The sequence below is a fragment of the Dermacentor variabilis genome, chromosome 4 (assembly GCF_050947875.1).
Source record: "Dermacentor variabilis isolate Ectoservices chromosome 4, ASM5094787v1, whole genome shotgun sequence".
NCBI classification, from domain to species: domain Eukaryota; kingdom Metazoa; phylum Arthropoda; class Arachnida; order Ixodida; family Ixodidae; genus Dermacentor; species Dermacentor variabilis.
In genome coordinates, this window is record NC_134571.1 from 23764461 (window position 1) to 23785673 (window position 21213).

The 21213-nt window shown below is 42.1% G+C and overlaps 1 protein-coding gene across 3 annotated transcripts in view; it reads left to right on the plus strand.

Annotated features, from left to right (window-relative positions):
• The window catches only part of LOC142578811 (ATPase family gene 2 protein homolog A-like), a 27110-nt gene continuing 5897 nt past the window's right edge, over positions 1 to 21213 (plus strand). The window contains exons 1-12 of one of the 3 annotated variants that reach the window (XM_075688402.1): positions 1 to 350; positions 577 to 909; positions 2047 to 2553; positions 4043 to 4172; positions 4289 to 4345; positions 4963 to 5083; positions 6421 to 6555; positions 6905 to 7022; positions 9494 to 9648; positions 10742 to 10951; positions 15890 to 16023; positions 20721 to 20847. In XM_075688402.1, coding sequence (XP_075544517.1) covers positions 164 to 350; positions 577 to 909; positions 2047 to 2553; positions 4043 to 4172; positions 4289 to 4345; positions 4963 to 5083; positions 6421 to 6555; positions 6905 to 7022; positions 9494 to 9648; positions 10742 to 10951; positions 15890 to 16023; positions 20721 to 20847 — 2214 coding nt within the window. In that variant the 5' untranslated portion in view covers positions 1 to 163. Of the gene's footprint in view, positions 351 to 390; positions 471 to 576; positions 910 to 2046; positions 2554 to 4042; positions 4173 to 4288; positions 4346 to 4962; positions 5084 to 6420; positions 6556 to 6904; positions 7023 to 9493; positions 9649 to 10741; positions 10952 to 15889; positions 16024 to 20720; positions 20848 to 21213 lie in introns of those variants that run through there. The other 2 variants (XM_075688405.1, XM_075688404.1) reach the window with 2 other exon arrangements.

Here is a 21213-nt window from a genome sequence, read left to right on the forward strand (position 1 = left end):
CTCATCTGCACACACGGCATCACATGGGTTGTGCGCACGTGTTGGTGGAGTCCTTCGTTTCGTTTTGTGTATAATGTCGGGTAATGATCCAGAAGGGAAGCAAAATCATCGAGTTCTTGGCTTGCTCAATACGTCCAGTTTGCCGTCAGGAAGCGTGTAAATCATGCCGCCCAAAGGAAAAAGCACGAAGTCTGACTTTCTGCAGTGTGGTGCCTGTGGTGTGATAGTAGCATCTAAAGATGCTGCGTTGCATGAGCGGGTGTGCTCACGATGCAAATTTGAGGGCGATAAGTTAGATCACGACTTCATACACGACGGCGTTTTGCACGGGACTCTTCAAGATTATCAAGGTAACAAGATTATCTACTCTACTGAGTTTTAGAGCTCTGTTGCAACTGTACAAGCTAGTGCCGTCTTTACAAGAGGGGACGTTTCACCAAGCTTGCATGCATTACTGTGGTGTACCGTTGGTATGTAATTGGAGCTCTGAATTCCATCTTGTCGTTTCCAGATGGCTAAAAAAATCGTGTTTGATCTTTGCCAAACATTTGCTCATTTGCTTACTCTTTTCTTCAGGTGATGATACGATTACACTGCCTGAGTGGATGAAGTGTCAGCTGTTATATCTCCATCCGTCGTGCATGAAGACGTGTAACACGGGGATCAAGGATGTCGTGGAAGTCTCCCTGGAGGGCCAAACAAATCTGCTTATTGCGTGGCCTTCAACCAATGTCGGTCTCACATGTGTAGCCATGTCCAAGCGCTACAGAACAAGCAAGTCCAAAGCAGTGACTGTAAAAAGGCACTGCGGCTCAATTGTTGCCGCCAGCAGTGTTACAATGATTTCCCCTCAGAACGCAATCAAAGAAAGCGACCCAAGCCTCCAGAAATGCCTTTTACAACAAAACAGTAAGTGTTGCTTAGTGTATTGCTAAGTAAGCGTATTGGTCGTCTACATAAACTCTGGAAAAAGTGACCTTTCACTTCTTGTTTTATTTTTTTATGAGAGACAAGAAATGGCTGAGGAGGTGCGAAAAACAGCAGCTTCACAACTGAATTCAGCCTATCAAATACAGTTTAACATGACATGTATGCAGGCAGTGTAGAATAATACGAAACACACGCACACAAACAAACACAAAATAATAATTACAAGGTTAAATCATCGACAAGCTGCAACATGTTTGCAGCGACACAGCAGCTCTTAGTTAAATGTAAACATAAGGAAGTCTTCTACTTAAAGGCAACGAAAGCAACCGTGATGCCTGTGTGCACAAACCAAATGCCTGTTTATACAGGAGGCTTGTCGTTGAGCTTATTAGGGCTCAGTTGTCTTAGTGTCCATTTTTCTCGTGTATTGGAAACATGTAGTGGTGTTTTTTGTTGTAACTTGCACTAGCAGTGCAAAAACAAGGGTGCCCGGACAAGGGAAATACACCATCACAGTATGATGGTGAAGACGCAGAAAGGGGTCTGATGTATCATATATATAGCTCGACAGTGTTACCACTTGGGCTTCGTAATACATTGTAGATTTACTAACAGTACAAAAACAAGGCTGAAATTAAGGGAGACACCGTGTCAGTATATCCAAAATGCATTACCAGCAAGTGTAGGTCTTAACACTGTTGCCTTGAAATGGTGAAGCTGTTCATGAAATATGAATCTAAATAGATCTGGAGACATGAAATTAGAAAAGTGTTCTAAGAAAAGGGTAGATCTTACTGCTGTTTTAGGTTGACACTTTGTGTGCACAATGTTGTTTGTCACAAAAAGTTACTATGTTACTCTTGTTCATGAAGTAGGGAACAGCATTTCAATTGTGCTAGACACATTGGCAGGCTTTCATTTTTAGTGGCACTTGTTTGCATAATTTGTGTTCTTAACCTACACTTCTTGAAATGTGGCTGTTTATCTAAAGCAAGCATGCAGTATATCTGAATGATGTCATCTCACAGATTTGTGCCACACTATTTATGCCTGTATGTTGTCATAACAGGACTGTCTTAAGACTTCTCCAATATATTATTTCTTTTTCTGTTGCAGTGGGAATTTTTGTGAAGCCAGGGTCCCTGCTTCAGTGCTGCTTTTATGGCCAAATACTGAACTTTGAAGTGCTTGAAACACGAGGCGAAGATGGTTCTTTATTAGAGAATCCATCTCGGTGCTTTATGTCTCATAATGACAACAGCTTAGGTGAAAGTATGAAAAGGCTTGCAATATGTGAAGAATTAAGTGGTGACAGTAGTTTTAAGGCAACCTTCGCTTCGCCTCATTCAAGGACGCCTGCCAAAACAGGTTCATGGTCAATTCACAGTCCCATTGCCTTCAGTACACCAAAGTCAGTATTGCACTGTCGTGAAAGTGCGAAAGCAACCTTTCATCGAATCAGATCAAGCACAGATATTGTCATAAGGTCAGCAGCTGAACAGGCTGGTGAGGTGCCTACGTGTACTGGCTACAACCACATTGGAGGCCTCGACAAAGAGATTCAGCAACTTCGAGAACTTTTTGAAGTGCCTCTCAAGCATCCTGGGACATTTACTCGATTCGGTGAGCCACACTTGTAGCAACAAAAACACTGTGTGTGCATTGCTTGCTGCAGATTTCTGTCCTTTCCTTTACTTTGCATTTAAAGGGACACTAAAGGCAAGTACTAAGTCGACTGCTTAAATACCATTGCAGAAACCTCACAACGCTTGTTTCATTTCTAAATTCAAATCTCGCGCCACTCAACCAGGGGAGTGGTGACGTTACATACGCTATCACCGCCCTTTGCTGCCGTCGATGAGCAAAATGGCGCCCGACAGACGGCGGCACCGAGCCTAGACAGAGCTGTGGATTCACTGCTGCAGCTGCTTTTTGGTCAAGTGGCGTAGACCGTACGGGCATCCCGCGACATCACATGGAAGTTGAATTGTCTGCTACCTGCAGTTTGTGGAAGTTTCGCGACTCGGCAAAAACAGCGCAGCACTATGCGATCAGGAAAGTATTGAAACGCGAAAGTCTGGGCGGCGCAGAATCAAGCAAGAACGAAGCCTTTCGACTGCCCGCGTCATTGTCAACAGAAATTTCAACAAGTTCTTTTTTCTAAACATGAAATGGAACTGGACAAGTAGCATTTTATTCATCTGATAATACAATATGAGTGTGTTTTTGCACTGAGTAGTTGAGTACTAGTGACATAATTTAACTCTGGAGTGCTTTCATCCTCGGGTAAGTGCTTGAATGTCCCAAGGGAGTCTCTAATCATGTCCTGCATTTACCTCAATTTCTCGATTATTACGGATCTGTTCGTGATAATATTGATGCCTTAGAGATTCTCAAGCACTAATCTGTCACTTTAGATTGACTTAGTATTTGCCTTTAGTGTCCCTTTAAGGAAAAGCATTTTTTTCACATATTGTGCACTTGATTGTGCTCCCATTTCTGCAGTGCAAGGTGTGTTGGTATTTTAATCAAAACTCCAATGTATTATTATTATTATTATTATTATTATTATTATTATTATTATTATTATTATTATTATTATTATTATTATTAAGCTTGTGGGATGCTGTCTACATTGCTGTTTTAATTAAAGTTGAGTGACAACTGCCCAGAATTGCAGAAATTTTGTTGTTGTTAACTGACACGAGAAACAGCTTCATTACTTTGCTTTGATTTAAAAGTTGCACCAACCAGCTATTACTACTGACTCTCTGCGACACCATGAATTGTGCTATTTCTTCGTTTTTATTTTTTCCCCTCGTGTGGGAATAGATGTGTGCTGTCTTAATAATGCACACTTAAGTTGCTTCCACCTCATTATTGTAGTTTGCATTCTTGTGGTCAAATTTACACAGAATTTTACTTTTTATTGTATTAAATTAACATGATGCTAATGAATGTGTTGCTGAGATGCAGTTGCAATTATTAGTTGTCATTGGAAACGGCTACAAATTTTTCAAAGTGGCATTGCATTAAGTAATGCACAATAGCATAATTATTCATGATCTCCTCTCTCGTACTGTCTCATGAAATGTTGTCATGTACTACACAGGGTTGAAGCCACCAAGAGGTGCACTTCTCTTTGGTCCCCCAGGCACTGGAAAAACTATGCTTGCACGAGCAGTTGCAGTAGAGTCAAAAGCAGCACTTGTTGTTATCGATGGTCCCCAGATTTTCAGCAAGTAAGTCCTTGCTTTTAGTTACATATTTTTTTTTTGTCTTGATAGTTCTACATAACTGTGCTTAGTGAGCTTGAGAAATGCTTTCTTTTCATTGATATGTTTATTCACAAATTCAGGTACTATGGAGAAACTGAGGCCACACTAAAAAGCTTATTCAGGGATGCTTCTGAGAGGTATGGTGTTGCAAGATACTTTCAAGGTTATTTCTAAGAGGTGGGGACTAGATATTTACTGGATTTACTGTACACATTGCTTTTGTTTGTTTGTTTTTCAGTTCTAAATGTTGTAGCTTTGTTTTTTGTAGAAGCCATTGCTTATATGTATGTCTTTTGTACTTGCCTTCGTTCAGGTATTTGATGGCACAAAACAAACACATAGAGGGAACACACAAGACAAAATGGGTAACTGGTGGCAATCCTGTCAAATGTCTTGTTTCTCCATATGTGTTCTTGCGCCGTTGAATTCCTGATTATGAGTCACAAACTAGTTCAGAGCAAGATTCTGACCTACTTGCTTGCTTTTCTGTGTTATTTTTTATTGCTTGTTTTAAATGTAAGTTAGATCACGTACAAGCGAATGTAATGACATACCCTGCACAGAATCTAGTAGATTGGCAGCACTTGTGTATGTTTGATATCACTGGTGGTGCACCATGCATAAAAATTTCATTGCTGTTTGATCCTGTAGCATGCTTAATGCATGCACCTTGGCTATACTAGTAATGCATTGCATCTATTTGCGAAAATGTTACTCGTGTGCAAAACCAAGCATTCTTTTTATCATCTTGCAGAGCACCAAGCATTGTGTTCATAGATGAGATTGACGCATTATGTCCCAAACGTGAGTCTGGGATGTCCAATCAAGAGGCAAGGGCAGTGGCCACCCTGGTGTCCCTCATCGATTCATTGCCGGTAACGCTGCGGTCATATAACTTTAGCACCATTTGTTATCTAGTGTGCTACACTTTGGACGCTGTTGCCATGACACAGGCCCGGATTGCCTGGCACTATTCATGACATTAGGTTGCTGGTAGGGATGTGATAATATTCAAAAATTTCGAATATGATAGAACATTATATCTTTAATATTTGATTTGATTCGAAAACTAGGTATTTGAAAATTTTCGAAAATTCGATTGGATACAAATATCCGAATACTGCTGTATGCTGTACTGCTGTTTGCTGTGCGACAGCAAACATGGTTCTCAGCGTTTATTTCTATCTAATCTAAGAAAGTGTTTACGAGCAGAAAACAGTGCTAAACAACAGGATGAATGAGGTCTGTTTTCCTCTCTTCAACCTGTTGTTTAGCGCTGTTTCCTGCACGTAATCATGAATCAACCAGCCCAAATGCGTACCCTTCTAAGTAAATGTATAATTTCATGCTGCTGGCGAAATTTTTCCTGTAATAAAAGCTTAGCCACTGGACACCTAAGCATTGCAGGAAAGCCAGCCTCAATAGCAAGGTGCACGGGTTTGCGAACAGTGAAAGTATACTTTTTGAAGGTTCCACCCCCAATACTGAGCTTATTACTTGACAGTAAATACGATGAGTGACGTCTGGTACAGGGTCAAATGCCTTTGAGTTTACGGGAAATTGATGTGGTATAATAAGGCACAGGCTGGCGACAACAGACTAGCGGAAATTGCTCAATTTTCCAAATATAACATGAGCCAAGTACACAATTTCTTAGTGTATATGCTTACTACCTAAATCTTTTTTTTATCAATGACAATGTAATTGCAATGTTACAACATGTTAAAATAAATGAACTTGCTAATAAATGCCTGTGCATACCATTATTTGATTCAATATTTGATGCTAAGTATTTGTATTCAATTCATATTCGAAAATTATGACATTCGCACACCCCTAGTTGCTGGTGCTATTGGGTTGCTGCTAGTGCTTTCACCTTCCCAAAAGCCAGCCGTAAGCCAAATTTAGAAATTCGCTGTACTGACCAAAATTTGACAAGGAAACAAGAAGGAAGAACAAAATGAAACAAGATAGAGTACCTATATAGATGCCTCCACAAGTTAACTTTCTTATTTATTACAGCTTAGACTTACCATGTTATTACTGAGTGTAAGAGCATAATATTACCTTTCTTTCCACACGTAACATCTTTACTATATTGGCATCATTATCATGTGATAATCTCATGCTAGAAGCCACTTTCAGTATCAGAAACTTTGTGAACATTGTTACCACTTCGATTGCCATAAGAATGTCTCATGTTTTCTTCCAGCTTGTTGAGGACAAGTGGGTTTTAGTGCTGGGTGCCACTAACAGACCCAACTTTGTTGACCCATCCCTGCGCCAGCCCGGTCGTCTTGACAGAGAAATTGAAATCGGCGTTCCCACTGCACATGGACGGCAGCAGGTAACGTGAAAGGTGGAAGCTGACCAATACTGGCTAGACTTCCAACTTTCAGAAGTGGAGCAAATTCTAGCCCCTGCATATGCATTTACATACATAGTACAGTTACAGAACACTTTCTGAACCACATAGTTCCTTTTTGTTAAAATAGGTGCATCGAGTAGTTCAGTTTCATCACAAAACCATATACAGCCTAAAACCGTTACAGCATCAATGCAATTTCCTTTTTCTTCATTCATATTAGACCCTGCTGTAAATGACCGTGAAATTACTATATATGTATGCATAATGTTCTTAGTTGAACAGCAAGCTAAGCAAACATACCTTTGATTCATTTGTTGGTTATTTGCAGATTCTTCAGAAAATATTGAGTAATGTCAACCACTCACTCAGCAATGAAGACATCACAGAAATAGCAGATGTCGCCCACGGTCTCACTGGAGCAGATTTAGCAGCTGTTTGTGCTGATGGTAAGCATGTGTGGCCATCCCTCTGTGCTAGCTCTAGAGGCTTCATCAAAAAGTTGGCGGATGCTTCTTTTCTTTCTTCTCAGTATAACCTAAATCAAACTCAACTTGTCAGAACGTTAAACAACTACAGACGGCAATTTTTCATTGGAGCAAGACAGTCATGAAAGAATATTGTTAGCATTTTTTGTACCAATAGAAATTGCATAAATGTTATTGGAATAACCAAAACAATACTTTAATAACTAAAGAGAGCTTAAAAAAATGTGCAGATCCCACTTCATGCTGTGGAAAGTGATATTAACGAAACTTTCATTGGTGTTTGTAAAAAATGCTGCCTTTTTTAGTGACTATTTGCATGTAACCAAGTTAAACACATTTTCACCAGGAAACACCTTGCTGAACATAAATTTGTGGCTCTCAAACATGCGGATTCCATGCATGACGATGTACTGATGATGATGGAATGACGACAGTAGCATGATGACGCTGAAATGACAACAACAGCATGATAATGGTGACCTGATGACAACGAGATGATAATGCTGGAAGAATTATGACAGAATGTTGATGATGGCATAACAAACCTGGAATGATGGGATGATCAAACTGGAATGACAACAATGGAACACCATGACGGCCACAGTATGACTACGAAGGCGTGATGACAATGGAATGATAATGATGAAATGGTGACACTGTAAAGGCGACGGCACCATGACCTAACTATGATGACTATGTGACAATGAAGGAATGGTCACAATGAAATGAAAGTGATAAAATTATGACAACAGCATGACAATGACGGCATGTTTTCGGAGCTTATGTTTGTGCTACATACATGACCTGCTGTTCCGTGCAACATCAGTTTGCACTGTATCTGGTGCCTGTTCCAGTCAATCATGCAAGACAACAGCCAGCATCCACAAAGTGGGTGGAAGAGGCAAAGAAATCTTCGCTTTGAAACTGTCATTGTTCCACTTTCGAAGGCCATCCTTTTCTGTGCGTAAAAAGTAACCATAAAGCATTGTTGGCAAACAGGCTTCCAACTTCAGTCTGCTCTACTGATAGTATAAATGGGCTGTGAAGGCTCTTAAGAACATTGCACTCCAGGTTTCAACAGGAACTCTGCTACCATCTTCTGGTGAACCAATTTCAAAAATTTCTTCCTAGAGTGCTTTCATTCATGTGGGATGAACTGTCAGAGAAAGCTGCTGCAGGTACTGCTATCACTTTGGCCTGGCATATCAAAGCTGCAAATTTGCTAATTATTCTTGTCATTAGCTCTATTGCAGTTCTACTTCAAATCATGACTATTTAAACACATTACAGGCTGTGTTGGTACAGAAACACCTTGTTGTGACTAAGTCATCAGGACAGGAACTTCATTATAAGCAATATTTCAATAAAAGCAGAGACACACTACATATTCATAGTAGAACAGAATATGCAGTCCAACAGTACGGGAGCTTGTAAAATGTGTACTGAAACATATAATCAAGTCATCAAGACAGGAACTGCACTTCATTATAAGTGGTATTTCATCGAAAGTGGAGGCAGTTCAAAGAGTCGTAGTAGAACAGAACATGCACTTCAGTTATGCAGGGGCAGGGGCAGTTGTGCACCGGCTGTCGAATCTATACAGAAACACATCTATTCTCGATAGTGGATGAACCTACTGACGTCCCTGAACAGCTGCCTCATCTGTTGGTTATCATGGTGTGTTAAAGTCAGACCCAAGGAGCTGTCGCCATCTGGTGGGGTGAACCACCCGATGATCTTTGCCTCTCCAGCTTGATACGAAGTAACTCAAAAGGTTACCACGTATGCTCCATTGTGTGGATCTCCTGTGTCACACTTCACACCAATTGTACTCCGGCACTTTTTTTCTTCAATTAATCTGGTCTAAGATGCATGCAGTGCCGTCGAGACCCCAAGAAACTTTGGATAAAGTGATTTTCTTGTAACGAGGGCTTAATGTACGTATACAACCTTTGATGATGAGCAGCACCTGTCCACAATACAGGAAAGTTACGATAATGCCCAACTCGGGTGCTGTAGGTATTTGTAATAAATAAATAAATAAATTGTAATGAAAGGTTAGAAAGGTTACATTGTTTCTTGGATTGTTAAATTATTGTAAATTTCAAGTGCTTGCTCATTTGACATTATTTATTTATTTATTTATTTATAAGTACGCCACAGGTTCCAATAGGAACATTGAGTGATAAGGGAAGAATTACAGCAAAATTATATAAAGCACAAACAGAAATAAATGAACATTGTTAATGACTGTAAGTATTCTGTACAAAACTTAACACACAACCTTACAGTAAGTGAATGTACGAATTTACAAATTTTCGTGGACTGTTTCATTGTTAGTGATGGAGACAAGGCTATCAGGAAGATCATTCCAGAGTTCAATGGCTGTTCATCATCTGTTTCCGCCGCTTTATGTTCTTTACTGCTTGCAGCTGCCCTGCGTGCTCTTGAAAGAAACATCGCTAGCAAGAACATCAGTGATGCCGCCTTGTCCCAAGTTGTGCAGTTGACAAAAGCAGACATGGCTACGGCACTGCGTCATACCAAGCCAAGTGCAATGCGCGAGGTTGCTTTGGAGATTCCCAAGGTGAGTGCAGTTGTGATTAGGAAGTGGCAGTGCCAGCGGGCCTCCGAGTAGTTAGGGAACACCAAGAGATGGTGCAAGTGTTGGGTGGGGGCTGTAGTTGCTGGATGAAGCACAAAAGTGGCGTCACTGGGACTGGTGGGTGGGGTGTATGTTGTGTAGTGGTGGGTGAAAAGAGCCCTGAAGCCATGCGTGGAGTTGGATAATAAAGAGTAACTGAAGCATAGACTCGTCAATCCTGGCAAGTGGGGGCATGCCCAAAATTAACTTAGACGCAGTGGGCGTGCCTGAAGGATTGCTTCACCACCTACTTGGACAGATGACAAGCGTTCACTTGAATTACCACTCTTTATTGTCACGCTCCATGTGTTACTCCACTGCTCTCTCTGTATGCCACTCCACAACACAGACCACACCCACCAGTCCCAGTGCCACCATGCCGTGCTTCGTCCAGAAACTACAGCCCCTTGTGTAACACATGGGCCATCTTTAGGCATTCTCAGCATTCACTACTCTACTGGCGCCACCATTCCCTCATACAGTAAAGGTGTTCAAAGCACTGTAGTTTGAAACTGCAGTCTTGTCTCTAAAGCTTAGGATGGCCGCCATTTGCTACAGGGTTTGTCTTTATGCAACATGCACATCAGTTCTGTTTTCTGCAAGATCACTGCATTTTGCTTATGGCGTCAGCTGTTAAAAAAATTTGCACTTGTGCTGAAAAAAAGCCACTGAAACACAGTGGGTGATTACGTGTTTGTTAGCACCAGCCAGCTGTAGTAAGTTCAACTTTTTCAATGCTGAAGTGTTTTGTAGCCATTTCCCAGGAAGAGGTAAAATCTTTAACAGAGCTCCCATAACTGCTGACCAAGTTGGACACATTTGGCATTGCATTTTTATCAAATCTCTTATGTGCATTATGTGTTGAAATTGTGTCAGTGGTTATGTTATAGTAATGCCAGGACAAATTTTAGATTAAATGTATTGCCCTTTCTTCGTTTTGGCACTTATTGCTGTTGCGTAAGTCCTCCTCACTCTTATGTGGTAATGTTAGTTAGACCACTTTAGAAGGCTTAAAGTCTATCTATTTCCTTTTCAGGTGCGCTGGAGCGATATTGGAGGAATGAAGGAGGTTAAGCTAAAACTGCAGCAGGTTGTGGAATGGCCGTGGAAACACAGGGACGCCTTCATCCGTCTTGGGGTGACGCCTCCATCTGGAGTGCTACTGTATGGTCCACCTGGCTGCTCAAAGACCATGATAGCCAAAGCATTGGCCACGGAGAGTGGCCTCAACTTCATTGCAATCAAGGCAAGATTTCATACAGTATTGAATCTAACAGTGAATATAGAAAGATTACTATATTTTTCTGCATATAACCTGCACCCCCAATTACAACAGTCTGGAAAGAAAAAAAAAAAAACACACAAATCAGATCCGTGCGTATGACCAATGGAAATAACAGCTTTAACAATGCTCAAATCTTTGTAAAAACAGTATCCATTTGCGGATGTGTGACTTGTCCTCATCGTATCTTCGGCCAACGGCTTTGTTCCTGATCTATTTGGCGACACTGATAATCTTCAGCTTCTGCTGCACTGTACAGGACTGTCGCCGAGCGCAGCTCATCGTGATCCGAGTTCTGGTTTGCTGGCGCCATGTGCACTTATTCACCAACTACCGTATTTACTCGAAAATAGGTTGGGCACGAATCTAGGGTGAGCTTTATATATTGAACTAGCCGAGAAAGAAAAACAAATTAAATCAGATATAGGTTCAACAACAACTTTTTAGGCAAACAAAAAACTCTGAACATGACACATCTTTACAGCAAGTTTGGCCACTAAATTTCACTAGCCAATGCCACAAGCATCATCCTCGTTTGAACTGCCAGAGAAGTTGTTCTAGTGGGATGCTTCGCAGCTGTCCTTGGCACCCCAAATGGCGTCGTCCTTGGTGCTGTAGAGTGCGTTGAATATGCTGCATTTCTGAAAGCCAGCCTGGATAGCGTCCAGGCTGGCCTTATGGCAGGTACAACGATGGACTTCCCTTAGCTCAATACTTTTGCTAGTTTTGCTCACGAATATACAGGTTGAGATTCTCTGGTCACAAGTATAGGTCGATAGCTTAATTTGGTTAACTGTTCAATAAAAAAAAATGTGAATCCTACTCACTGCGGAAATCAGTGTAAACAAAGCTTTCTGTGATGTTCGCTTTGATTGACAATAATTAGTGGTAATGTTGATGGCCAATGTTTAATTTCTTCAGCATTCAGTGCAATACTAGAGTGGTGTGTTGTTGTTAAACGTTACCTTGCATGCGCCACTGCTGTTTGTCTGCGTAGTAAACAGAACATACAGCGAGACGTGTTTGTTTGAGGCGGTATGCATCATTATACATAACCTCTGAGAAGGTTAGCATTGTCATTGCCTCACACAGCACATCACATAACCTTTAAACTTTAATTAAATTATGGGGCTGTATCTGCCAAAACCACAGTTGAATTATGAGGCACGCTTTAGTGGCGGACTGCGGATTAATTTTGACCCCCTGAGGTTCTTTAATGTGTACCTAAATCTAAGTGTGCAAGCACTTTTGTATTTCGCCCCTGTCAAAATGCAGCTGCCGCACTCAGGATGGAACCCACGACTTCGAGTAATGCCGTAGCAGCAAAGCTACCACAGCGGGCATAGAAGTGTTGATTTGACTTGCTGCCGTTTCTATTGTGTCACCTAAAGGCAATGGTGCTTTAATGCGGCTTTGCGCCTGCACAACAACCCACCGTGGTTGCTTAGTGGCTATAGTGTTGGGCTGCTAAGCATGAGCTTGCAGGATCAAATTCCGGCCACGGCGGCCGCATTTCGATGGTGGCGAAATCCGAAAACACCCGTGCACTTAGATTTAGGTGCAAATTAACGAAGCCCAGATGGTCCAAATTTCTGGAGTCCCCCACTCCAGCATGCCTCAAAATCAGATTGTGGTTTTGGCACGTAAGACCCCATAATTTAATTTAATTAACCTGCACAACATGCATGAGTTGTCTGCTTGACAAATTTGCATGATGTTTATTTTTCAGAAGTAGCAGAAAAGAACCGTACCATACCTTCAACTTAAATTTATCCAGCTTGTCTACAATCACTGTTGTATCTAGAAGTAGCGTTTCCTTGCATTCTTACCTCGCCTTTTCCCTCTCCCGTCCTCCCACCATGTGTGGTAGCTACGAGTGAAGAGTGACAATGCTGTTAATCACTTGTTTCGTGACTGTGTCGATTCTACCCATTCTCTGCCTCCTCTTGCTGCCTCCCCTCTACCATTATAAACCAACTCCACTTTGTGCTGTTGCCTGTTAGTACAAAGGTGAGCGCTGCAGTTTCTGCAATGCTTTGTGGGGGGTCACGGATAATTGCAGCCATCGAGAGGGCATTGTGGCAACGCCCAGGGAGCTCCAGAGGGCATTGTGGCAATGCAATGGAAAAGTTCAACCGAGTTTCTTGTGTCGCCTTTTCTCTATGCAATGTTCCTGCAAAGAATATGCATGCTCCAAACCATCTCCCAACACGGAATGAAAAACAGCGACAGCTGCAGCAGTGGAAAAGTCGAAGGAAGAGGCAAAGAAAGCTTTGCTTTAATAAGGTCGACCTATATTTGAGTAAATGTGGTAGTAAATGCAAAATAGCGACCCATGAAGACGAGAGTGAATGAGCATGAAAGAGAGGAGGGAGCTAGAAGATAACGAAACTTTGGATGGCGAAAAGCTTTGCCTTGAGGGGTGGCTTCTGGCAACACGGTGTGCTCTGCCACAAAGCTGCACCTTGAGGCAATATTCATGCTACCGGGAAGCCACACCTCAAGACAAAATTTGCATGTAACTTGCACACTGACTTTACTGTTATATTTCGTGACTCATCGGTGCATGTTAGACATGCAAAAATGTAGTATATTTAAGCATGGTGCTGCGCAAAGGAAACATGGGCGAGAAGAGTGCAAGGACGGGCACTGACTCGCGACTGGATTTTTTGTCAGAAGAACACGCATGTCTGTATCTTCATGTCTGCAAAACCATAGCCTAAGCACATGTTAGAAACCTGCTTTCATTCTGGTACAATCTGATCAAAGTATCACTGTCACAATAATCACCCTTGTTCCTTATGAAAAAAGCCTGAGCGAGCTCACGTGCCATCTGGTCACGACTGCATCTCAAAATTTTTTTTTCTTGCCAGAAAAGACCGGCACGGATTATCACATGTAGCCAAAGGGTATGTATTGCAGTGCAAGGGCAAATTATACCCTTTTCCGGTCTTTATGGAGAGCTGGTGCTCCCTTAGTTGTTCGCTTATGCGTCGGCTCATTTGACCGACGTAAACCTTCCCACATGTCACAGGGATTTCATATGGGTAACGGATACCTGGCAATATGTCTGGCTATGGGAAATTAGCACCTTTCTCATGAAGTGCTTAAAGTCGTTGGCGATACAAGACCCTTTTATGATAAAGAACTGAGGTGATATGGTTTCGTTCCTACAGGGCTTTTCATCGTTGAGTTACGCTGTCTTGTTTGACATAGAACATCTGTTCTTTTCTATACCTCATGAAGGCCTGTTTTGTACCGTTAGGTCTTATACTGAAAGTATGGTGTCGTTGGTTTCTAGAACACCAGTGGTCTGTCCCTGGACAATTTTATGACACTCCTTGAATTCTATCTCGAGTCAACTTATGTAACAATTGACAGCCAGGTCCTTGTTCAACCTGATGGTGTATGCATTGGCTCTTGTGCGATACCTGTGATGACTGGTAGTTTCTTGGCCAGCATTGATCATGATCTGGTGTTCTATTTGGACAAGATAGTTCTCAAGGTTTTTAGATACGTCGATGACTATCTAGCTCTTCGTAAAGAACAACCTGGCTTGACACACGCGGACTGCATGCAAAACATTTCAGCAATCTTTAAACGACACGGGAGGGGTCTAACCTTCACCTATGAATTACCTGACCAGAATAGAGTTCAGTTTTAGATATTAACCTGACTTTAACACCAGATCACACGTGATGGATGTACTCGCCACACATCCGAAAAGACCTGTTGTATGAATCTGCGCATTCCAAGACAGTAATACGGGCCATTGATAGGTTCTGCTTGAAGGGAGCCTTGGACAAGTCAAGCCTGAACAATCAGGTTGGTAGGTTGCTGAAAACTGGTTTCATTATTTCAGTCATGGTTGCTGTGGCAGAAGAGCTCCAGCAGAGATTGAAGGCTAGAGCACCCCAGGAAGGTCACAGTCGAGAAAAAGAAAAGAAAGATCAGACCGGCGGTTGTCCACTATATTCATAGAAGGCCTCACAACCTGAAGAATGTAGCCAATCACTACGATGTGTAGGTAGTACTGTATTTTCGGTCCCACACAAGTTAGCCTCACTGTGCCTCCGAATCACCTCCAGAGAAAGGAGCGTGCGAGACTGCACAAAGCTTCACATCATTCAGTACATAAGGTGCTTGGCTGGAGTTGTAAACGAAATTCGCCTGACCTGTGGGAAGGTTTACATCGGTCAAACGGTCCGATGTGTAAATGAACGACTAAAGGAGCACTGGCTTTCGGTAAAGACCGGAAAAGGGCCTAATTTGCCCTTGCACTGCAGCACATGCCCAGTGGCTACACGTGATAATCCGCGCTGGCCTTTGCTGGCAAGAACAAAAATTTTGAGACGCAGTCATGGCCAGATGGCACGTGAGCTTGCTGAGGCCTTTTTAATAACAAACAAGGGTAATGACTGTGTCAGTGATACCTTGATCAGATTGTATCAGAATGAAAGCAGCTTTATAGCATGCACGTAAGCGATGATTTTTCAAACGTGAAGATATAAATATGCATGTTCTTCTGAATAAAACCCAGTTGCGAGTCTGCGCCTGTCCTTGTGCTCTTCTCGTCCATGTTTGCATTGCACAGCACCTTTCTTAACAATGTATGACCGACTCACCCAACAGCATGCACCATAGTATGTTTGGTTGAAGATACCACAGAATTCTAATTTGAGAACCTCAGGATGTTTCAGCAAGCCACATTACAGTGAAGACACGCCGAGTCAGAAATTAAAAGAAATTCTTGTGACTGTCATCCAAAAGTATTTTGAAATGGTACCGTGCACTGAAAGGACAAATTGCATGCTTCGCTATTTCATTTTACGCTACCTTTGCCCTGGTTCAAGTCTCAGGACACTACATATTCTTTTGTAACAGCATTGATGTGTCTTGCAGGGACCAGAACTGTTCAGCAAGTGGGTTGGTGACTCTGAGCGGGCTGTTCGAGATCTCTTCCGCAAGGCCAGAGCAGCATCACCTTGTATCATATTTTTTGATGAGATTGATGCCTTGGCTGTGCACAGGGGAAGGTGAGCTCTACACTGATCTCTTGCTCTGTTTTGACTGTTTTGGACAACATCCTGATGGGGCATTGTGTCAGCTGTGCAAAATGCCCTTGCAGTGAGTTTCATGCGTGTTGCATGTACAGTACAATCCACTCTTAATGTGAAGTGACCACCTAATCGGTATTCAAACTAACTTAACTTGAATTTATCATCAACTTCATGAGAAAGTGTTTCTCATGTAACACACTAGGTGCACCTATAAAGTAAGGAGTTTGCAGATGTATGCTAATCCAAACAGCTAATACATCAAACACAGTGAAGTTGTACGAGGGATGCAGTAAGGCTAAGTGCTGGGCAAGTTGGTACATATTGAACAAGGAATTAAACCAGCAAACTAAACGTATACAGAGTGACAAGAAAAGCACAGGATGATGCTGGACTGTTAACTGACTTTATTATTTACAGAAACCTGCAGGGTTCACACAAAGTGCAAGCGCCAGCATGAGACACCGTAAAACCGCACTACTTCTTCTCCTTCCTCTTCTTCTTCCTTTTTCACTGCATTCCGTTTCGCCTAGTTTACTGCCACCTGCAGATGCCCACATTTCCACACCTTATGCTCGACATTCATGCATGTGTCTTTTCGAGTTATAGGTGTCAAGAAAACTGATTTCGATCTCATTTTCTATCACTCAAGGCGTTACCATGAATCCGTAGGCGTGCAGTTACTTCGTTCACAGGTTGGTGCTGGCAAGCCAGCAATACTACCGTGCGTGCACCTCTTTGCGAGACGTGAGAAGACTGATAGAATCTCATCTAGCAATTAAACAACTAATTACTGCAAGTTTCTCACTCGCTTCATTTTTCTGAAAGGCATGCATGAGGTGGCTTGCCAGCACTTGCAGGGCATGCCTCGTTTTTCCTGTGATTGCATGTCCCTGGAGCCAAATTCAATGACAACCCACTTCATTTTACATTCTTGTGGCACTTCGTCATTGATTTAATGTGGCTCGAAGGCTCCTGCACCATTATCCTTGCTGGGATTGCACCCTCAACGTAACGCAAAATAAACATGGAAAATGAAATGAAACATGGCAAAATACAGGCCTGTTTGGTCAAACCTACTTAAGATATAAAAATAAGTTGTGTTACTTTTATTACATCTGTAAAAAAATTAATTACACTAGTCTATCCAATAAAGTATGTATAGCATCGGAAACATAAAAAATTTTTTTTTGTTGGTTTTATGTCACCTAAAAAATTATTTCCTTGCATTTTCTTGAAATAAGTCTGAAGAATTCAAATCTGCGATAAAGAAATGTGACCCTGGAGGAATGCATTTGTCAAAAATATGTGACCTTTAAAGGGTTAATCAGTCCTATAATATTAACTTCATGTTTCCTTTGACAGTGAAATGTACTGTAATCTGCCCGGTAGCATACCATAAAATGCCTGGTCACATGAAACCACCCTTCACACTTTTCATAGTACCACAAAAATGTTGTTACGTAGTGGCCTGGACCAGGATACAAAGCATTGATGCTGGAGTTTTATTTGATAGTTCCTATAATTTCTTGGTTAGATATCTAAAAAAAAGGACATACCAGCAGCAATAATCACTGCTAGTGGCTCAAGCAAGCTGGCCTGTTTGCGGTTTTTACAAGAGCAGAGTTTGGACTGCACCATTCTCTTGATGTTAAGGTAGCAACACATGCTTGTTTCTACACTTTATACCTGATCCACAACATGGATTTTGTTGTGCTCTAATGTACACTTCCACGGCTTTAAGTGATGTGTGGCTCTATTGCAAGTCAAATGCAGCCTCAGTTTGTTTCCTGTTCCAGTTGTAATGTTCCCAAGCCATTCCATGACCCATAACTGGATCTTCTGCAACACACCTAAGGGTTGCAGCTTTCACTGCACACTTCCACGGCTTCAATTGATGTGAGGCTTTAGTGAAAGTCAGATGCAGCTTCAGTTTGTTTCCTTTTCCAATTGTATGTTGGCAAGCCATCCATGACCCATCACTGAATCTTCAACACACCAAGGCATTGCAATTCTTGACAGCTTTTGTCAAAAGTACCATCTCTTTGCATATATTATGCATAAAAAGTTCAGCCCAAGCAATTGAAGCCAGTTAAAGTTAAGTTGAAGTATGTACAAGGTTGATAGACATAACTTCTGCCTCATGGTGCTCCACTAATTTTCATAAAGCCACGTTTCATTTCTGTGGAGAGCAGTGATGACTGAGCGCACAAAAGTGTTTCTCTAGATTTACGTCGTGCAGATGATTGCATGAGTTTATTTATGCAAAGCTTTTATGTTAAATATGGTTATATATTTGCATAAGCAATATGTGCGAGTTTCTTTTTCTTTCTCCGGCAGTTTTGACTGGAAGCACAGGCTGTGTGCGGTGGTGGGTTACATGTGTGAAATTATGGTATGCACCACACTTTGGAAGCCATGTTGTGTGCCTACTATTGCTGCCTTAGTGATTCAAATCTGTGTAAAGCAGCCATGAGACTTGTGCCTCGAGGTTTGGAGGAATGAGTTACAATATAAGAACCACTTCAGTTCTTCAATTTAGCCTTCAATTGGGCCAGTGTAATGTAAAACTATTCCAAATCGGCCATTAGCCCTCCCTAATAGGTCAAAATGGCTCAGGCTCAGGACCTCTGTGCGTGGCGCTCGCCCATATGGGCTGGACTCGAACCATTCTGACCTATCTTGGAGGGCTAATGGCCGATTTAGAATAAAAACAGATTGGAATAGTTTTACGTTATACAACAGAAGAACAGCTACTTAAACTTACCATCTTTTACGATGTATAACTAGCAGTCTTCTTTTTTTTCCAAAATTTTTGCCAGTGCATCTTGTGCAACGGTGCAACTTACGTTTGCGTGAAACCATGTGTGCTGGTGCGACCAATGTGTGCGTTTTGTGTGTGCGTGTGTGTGTGTATGAGTACAAGAAACCGTGTGCAGCAGCATTCTGAAAGAAATTGAGTCTTAATTGTATTACTAGTGGAGCGGCCATTGGTACAGATGTTAGCTCCTAAGGCTCGATATGTAGGCAGTGCTGCTAGTGTCGCTGTATAGGAGCATATACAGGGACTCTAAGTATGGCAGCAGCCGTAGGGTAGCAGCATTGAAGGCCACCAGCGTGATACGGGCACCTTCAAGAAGGTCACACTATATTTTGCTATTTTAGTTTAGTTTTTTTATTGTGATAACAATTATATGGGCACTCCAGGCGCATTTCTGCTGTCACCGTGAGGTTCCGTGTAAAGTCCAAGGTGATAAAATCATCGCTGCACACTGTGTGAGCGAAAGTGTGCGAGGGTGAGCCGGCGATCGCGGTTCAATCTCGCGCACCCAAGCAAGGAAAGTGGGGAGGAAGCGCACCGTCATCTGTCCAGTGCAATGATCCAGGGGAAGGGTAGGGAGGGGGGGGGGGTGCATTCTATCCGGGTGGGTTCACATGGCCGCCCAGGTCACAGTATCTTGAAAACCGTCTGTGAGAGGGACAAGAGTCCACGATGCGCTGTGTTTTCACGGCTTAGTTTGCATTGATGTGAAACCGCGAGTTTCTGCAGACATAGAGTGACATGTGTTCATGTTTACTTGCGTGTGCAGGATGCCATGCTTGTTAATTTATTTAATATGTATTTGTTTACAAGTTTACACGGCCAATAAAACTACTATCACTACTTCATATAGCTAGCTGTCCACTAATTTTCTATCGCAGTCGGTGCTTCGCCTTTTGGGTGAAACTACAACTTTTTTTTAAGAAAAGGTGCCCACAACACTGACGCAATAAATAACTAAAGGGTGCCTCAATTTTTTGCTGTTTCGTTGTGTTGGCTGAGATATACCTATTACAATAAGCACCACTTAGTTACCATCATCATCAGTTGTCTGCACGAGAAGTCTCACTGTTTCGAGCTTCCAGTAGCTTTTTCTAGGCACTGCAGAGGCAATGCCTGCAGATGTGCCTACAACATAGCGTAAAAGTTATTCAGAGGCCAGCAATGATTATCCTTCAATGCCGCTGGCCAAACTGACCTTTTAGTTTTTGACAGTGTGTCAGACAACCAGAGCTTTAATAGTTTCAGGTGAACTGCAGTAAATGTTGGTTTACTGTGCCTAAAAGGAGTGTTGGCTTAAGATTTTTCTCTGCTAGAATTTGCAGCTCAAAAATTTTCTTTACGGAAATTTAGTGCCCTGAAATGGGTAAGTTCGGCATTTCACAATGAGTGTACATGCGTGCATTGTTTCATTATGCCAACCAAGGTAAAATTGGTGCGTCTTATATACCATTGCGACTTATATACCAATTTCTTTTTTTTAATTGCGGAAAGTAGGGGTTGCGACTTACACAAAAGTGCGACCTCTAACCCCGAAAATACAGTAAATCTTCAATGTGGCCAGAATACAGAAAGGCCCACATACTTAAATTTGGAGGTGGTTCAGAAATCTCCAGGTGGCCAAAATTTGGTGCTCTCTACTGTGTTTCTCGCACCCCAGGTGCTACTTTGAGACATTCAGTTAAATGAATGAATCAATCAATCACATCATACATGCAGCAAGTTTTACAATATCCAGTATTTGTAGGCTTGTGTTCCAGACTGGTGCTTGCTAAAGTTAAAATTTGTTTCATAAAGTTTATTTATTGTCACTATATTTCAGCAATTAAGCCTAATGTTGTTGACTTTCGTGCAGCACAAGTGGCAGCAGCAATGTTGGGGATCGTGTCATTGCCCAGCTGCTGACAGAAATGGATGGCATAGAGAAACTGCAAGATGTTATCTTAGTCGCAGCTACAAACCGTCCAGACATGATTGACCAGGTATTTGACTTGGCACTCTGCAGGACCACTGTCCTTTATTCCCTGCCTTCCCTTATTTATTCCCTGTGTCAACCGTTGTGGTCAACAGCTTTCATCATTTTCAAAGTTAAAACAGGACTGATAAGCTCAAATAATCTGGTGCAACATAAGGATAGAGGTAAGCAACGCTAGGTTTGTTAGATTCAGAAGAGGTGCACAGCACAAACAAAAAGGTGCAGGTGGCCATTTATGGTGTGCCGAGCTGCACCCACTTACTGCAAGGTTCAAGGATGCACTGCACCGTGGCGGCAACTTGCCTTGCACCCCTTCAATAGAGCACGAGGGTGTAGGGTGCACCACAGCACCTCGGGGAATTGAAGGCTCAGG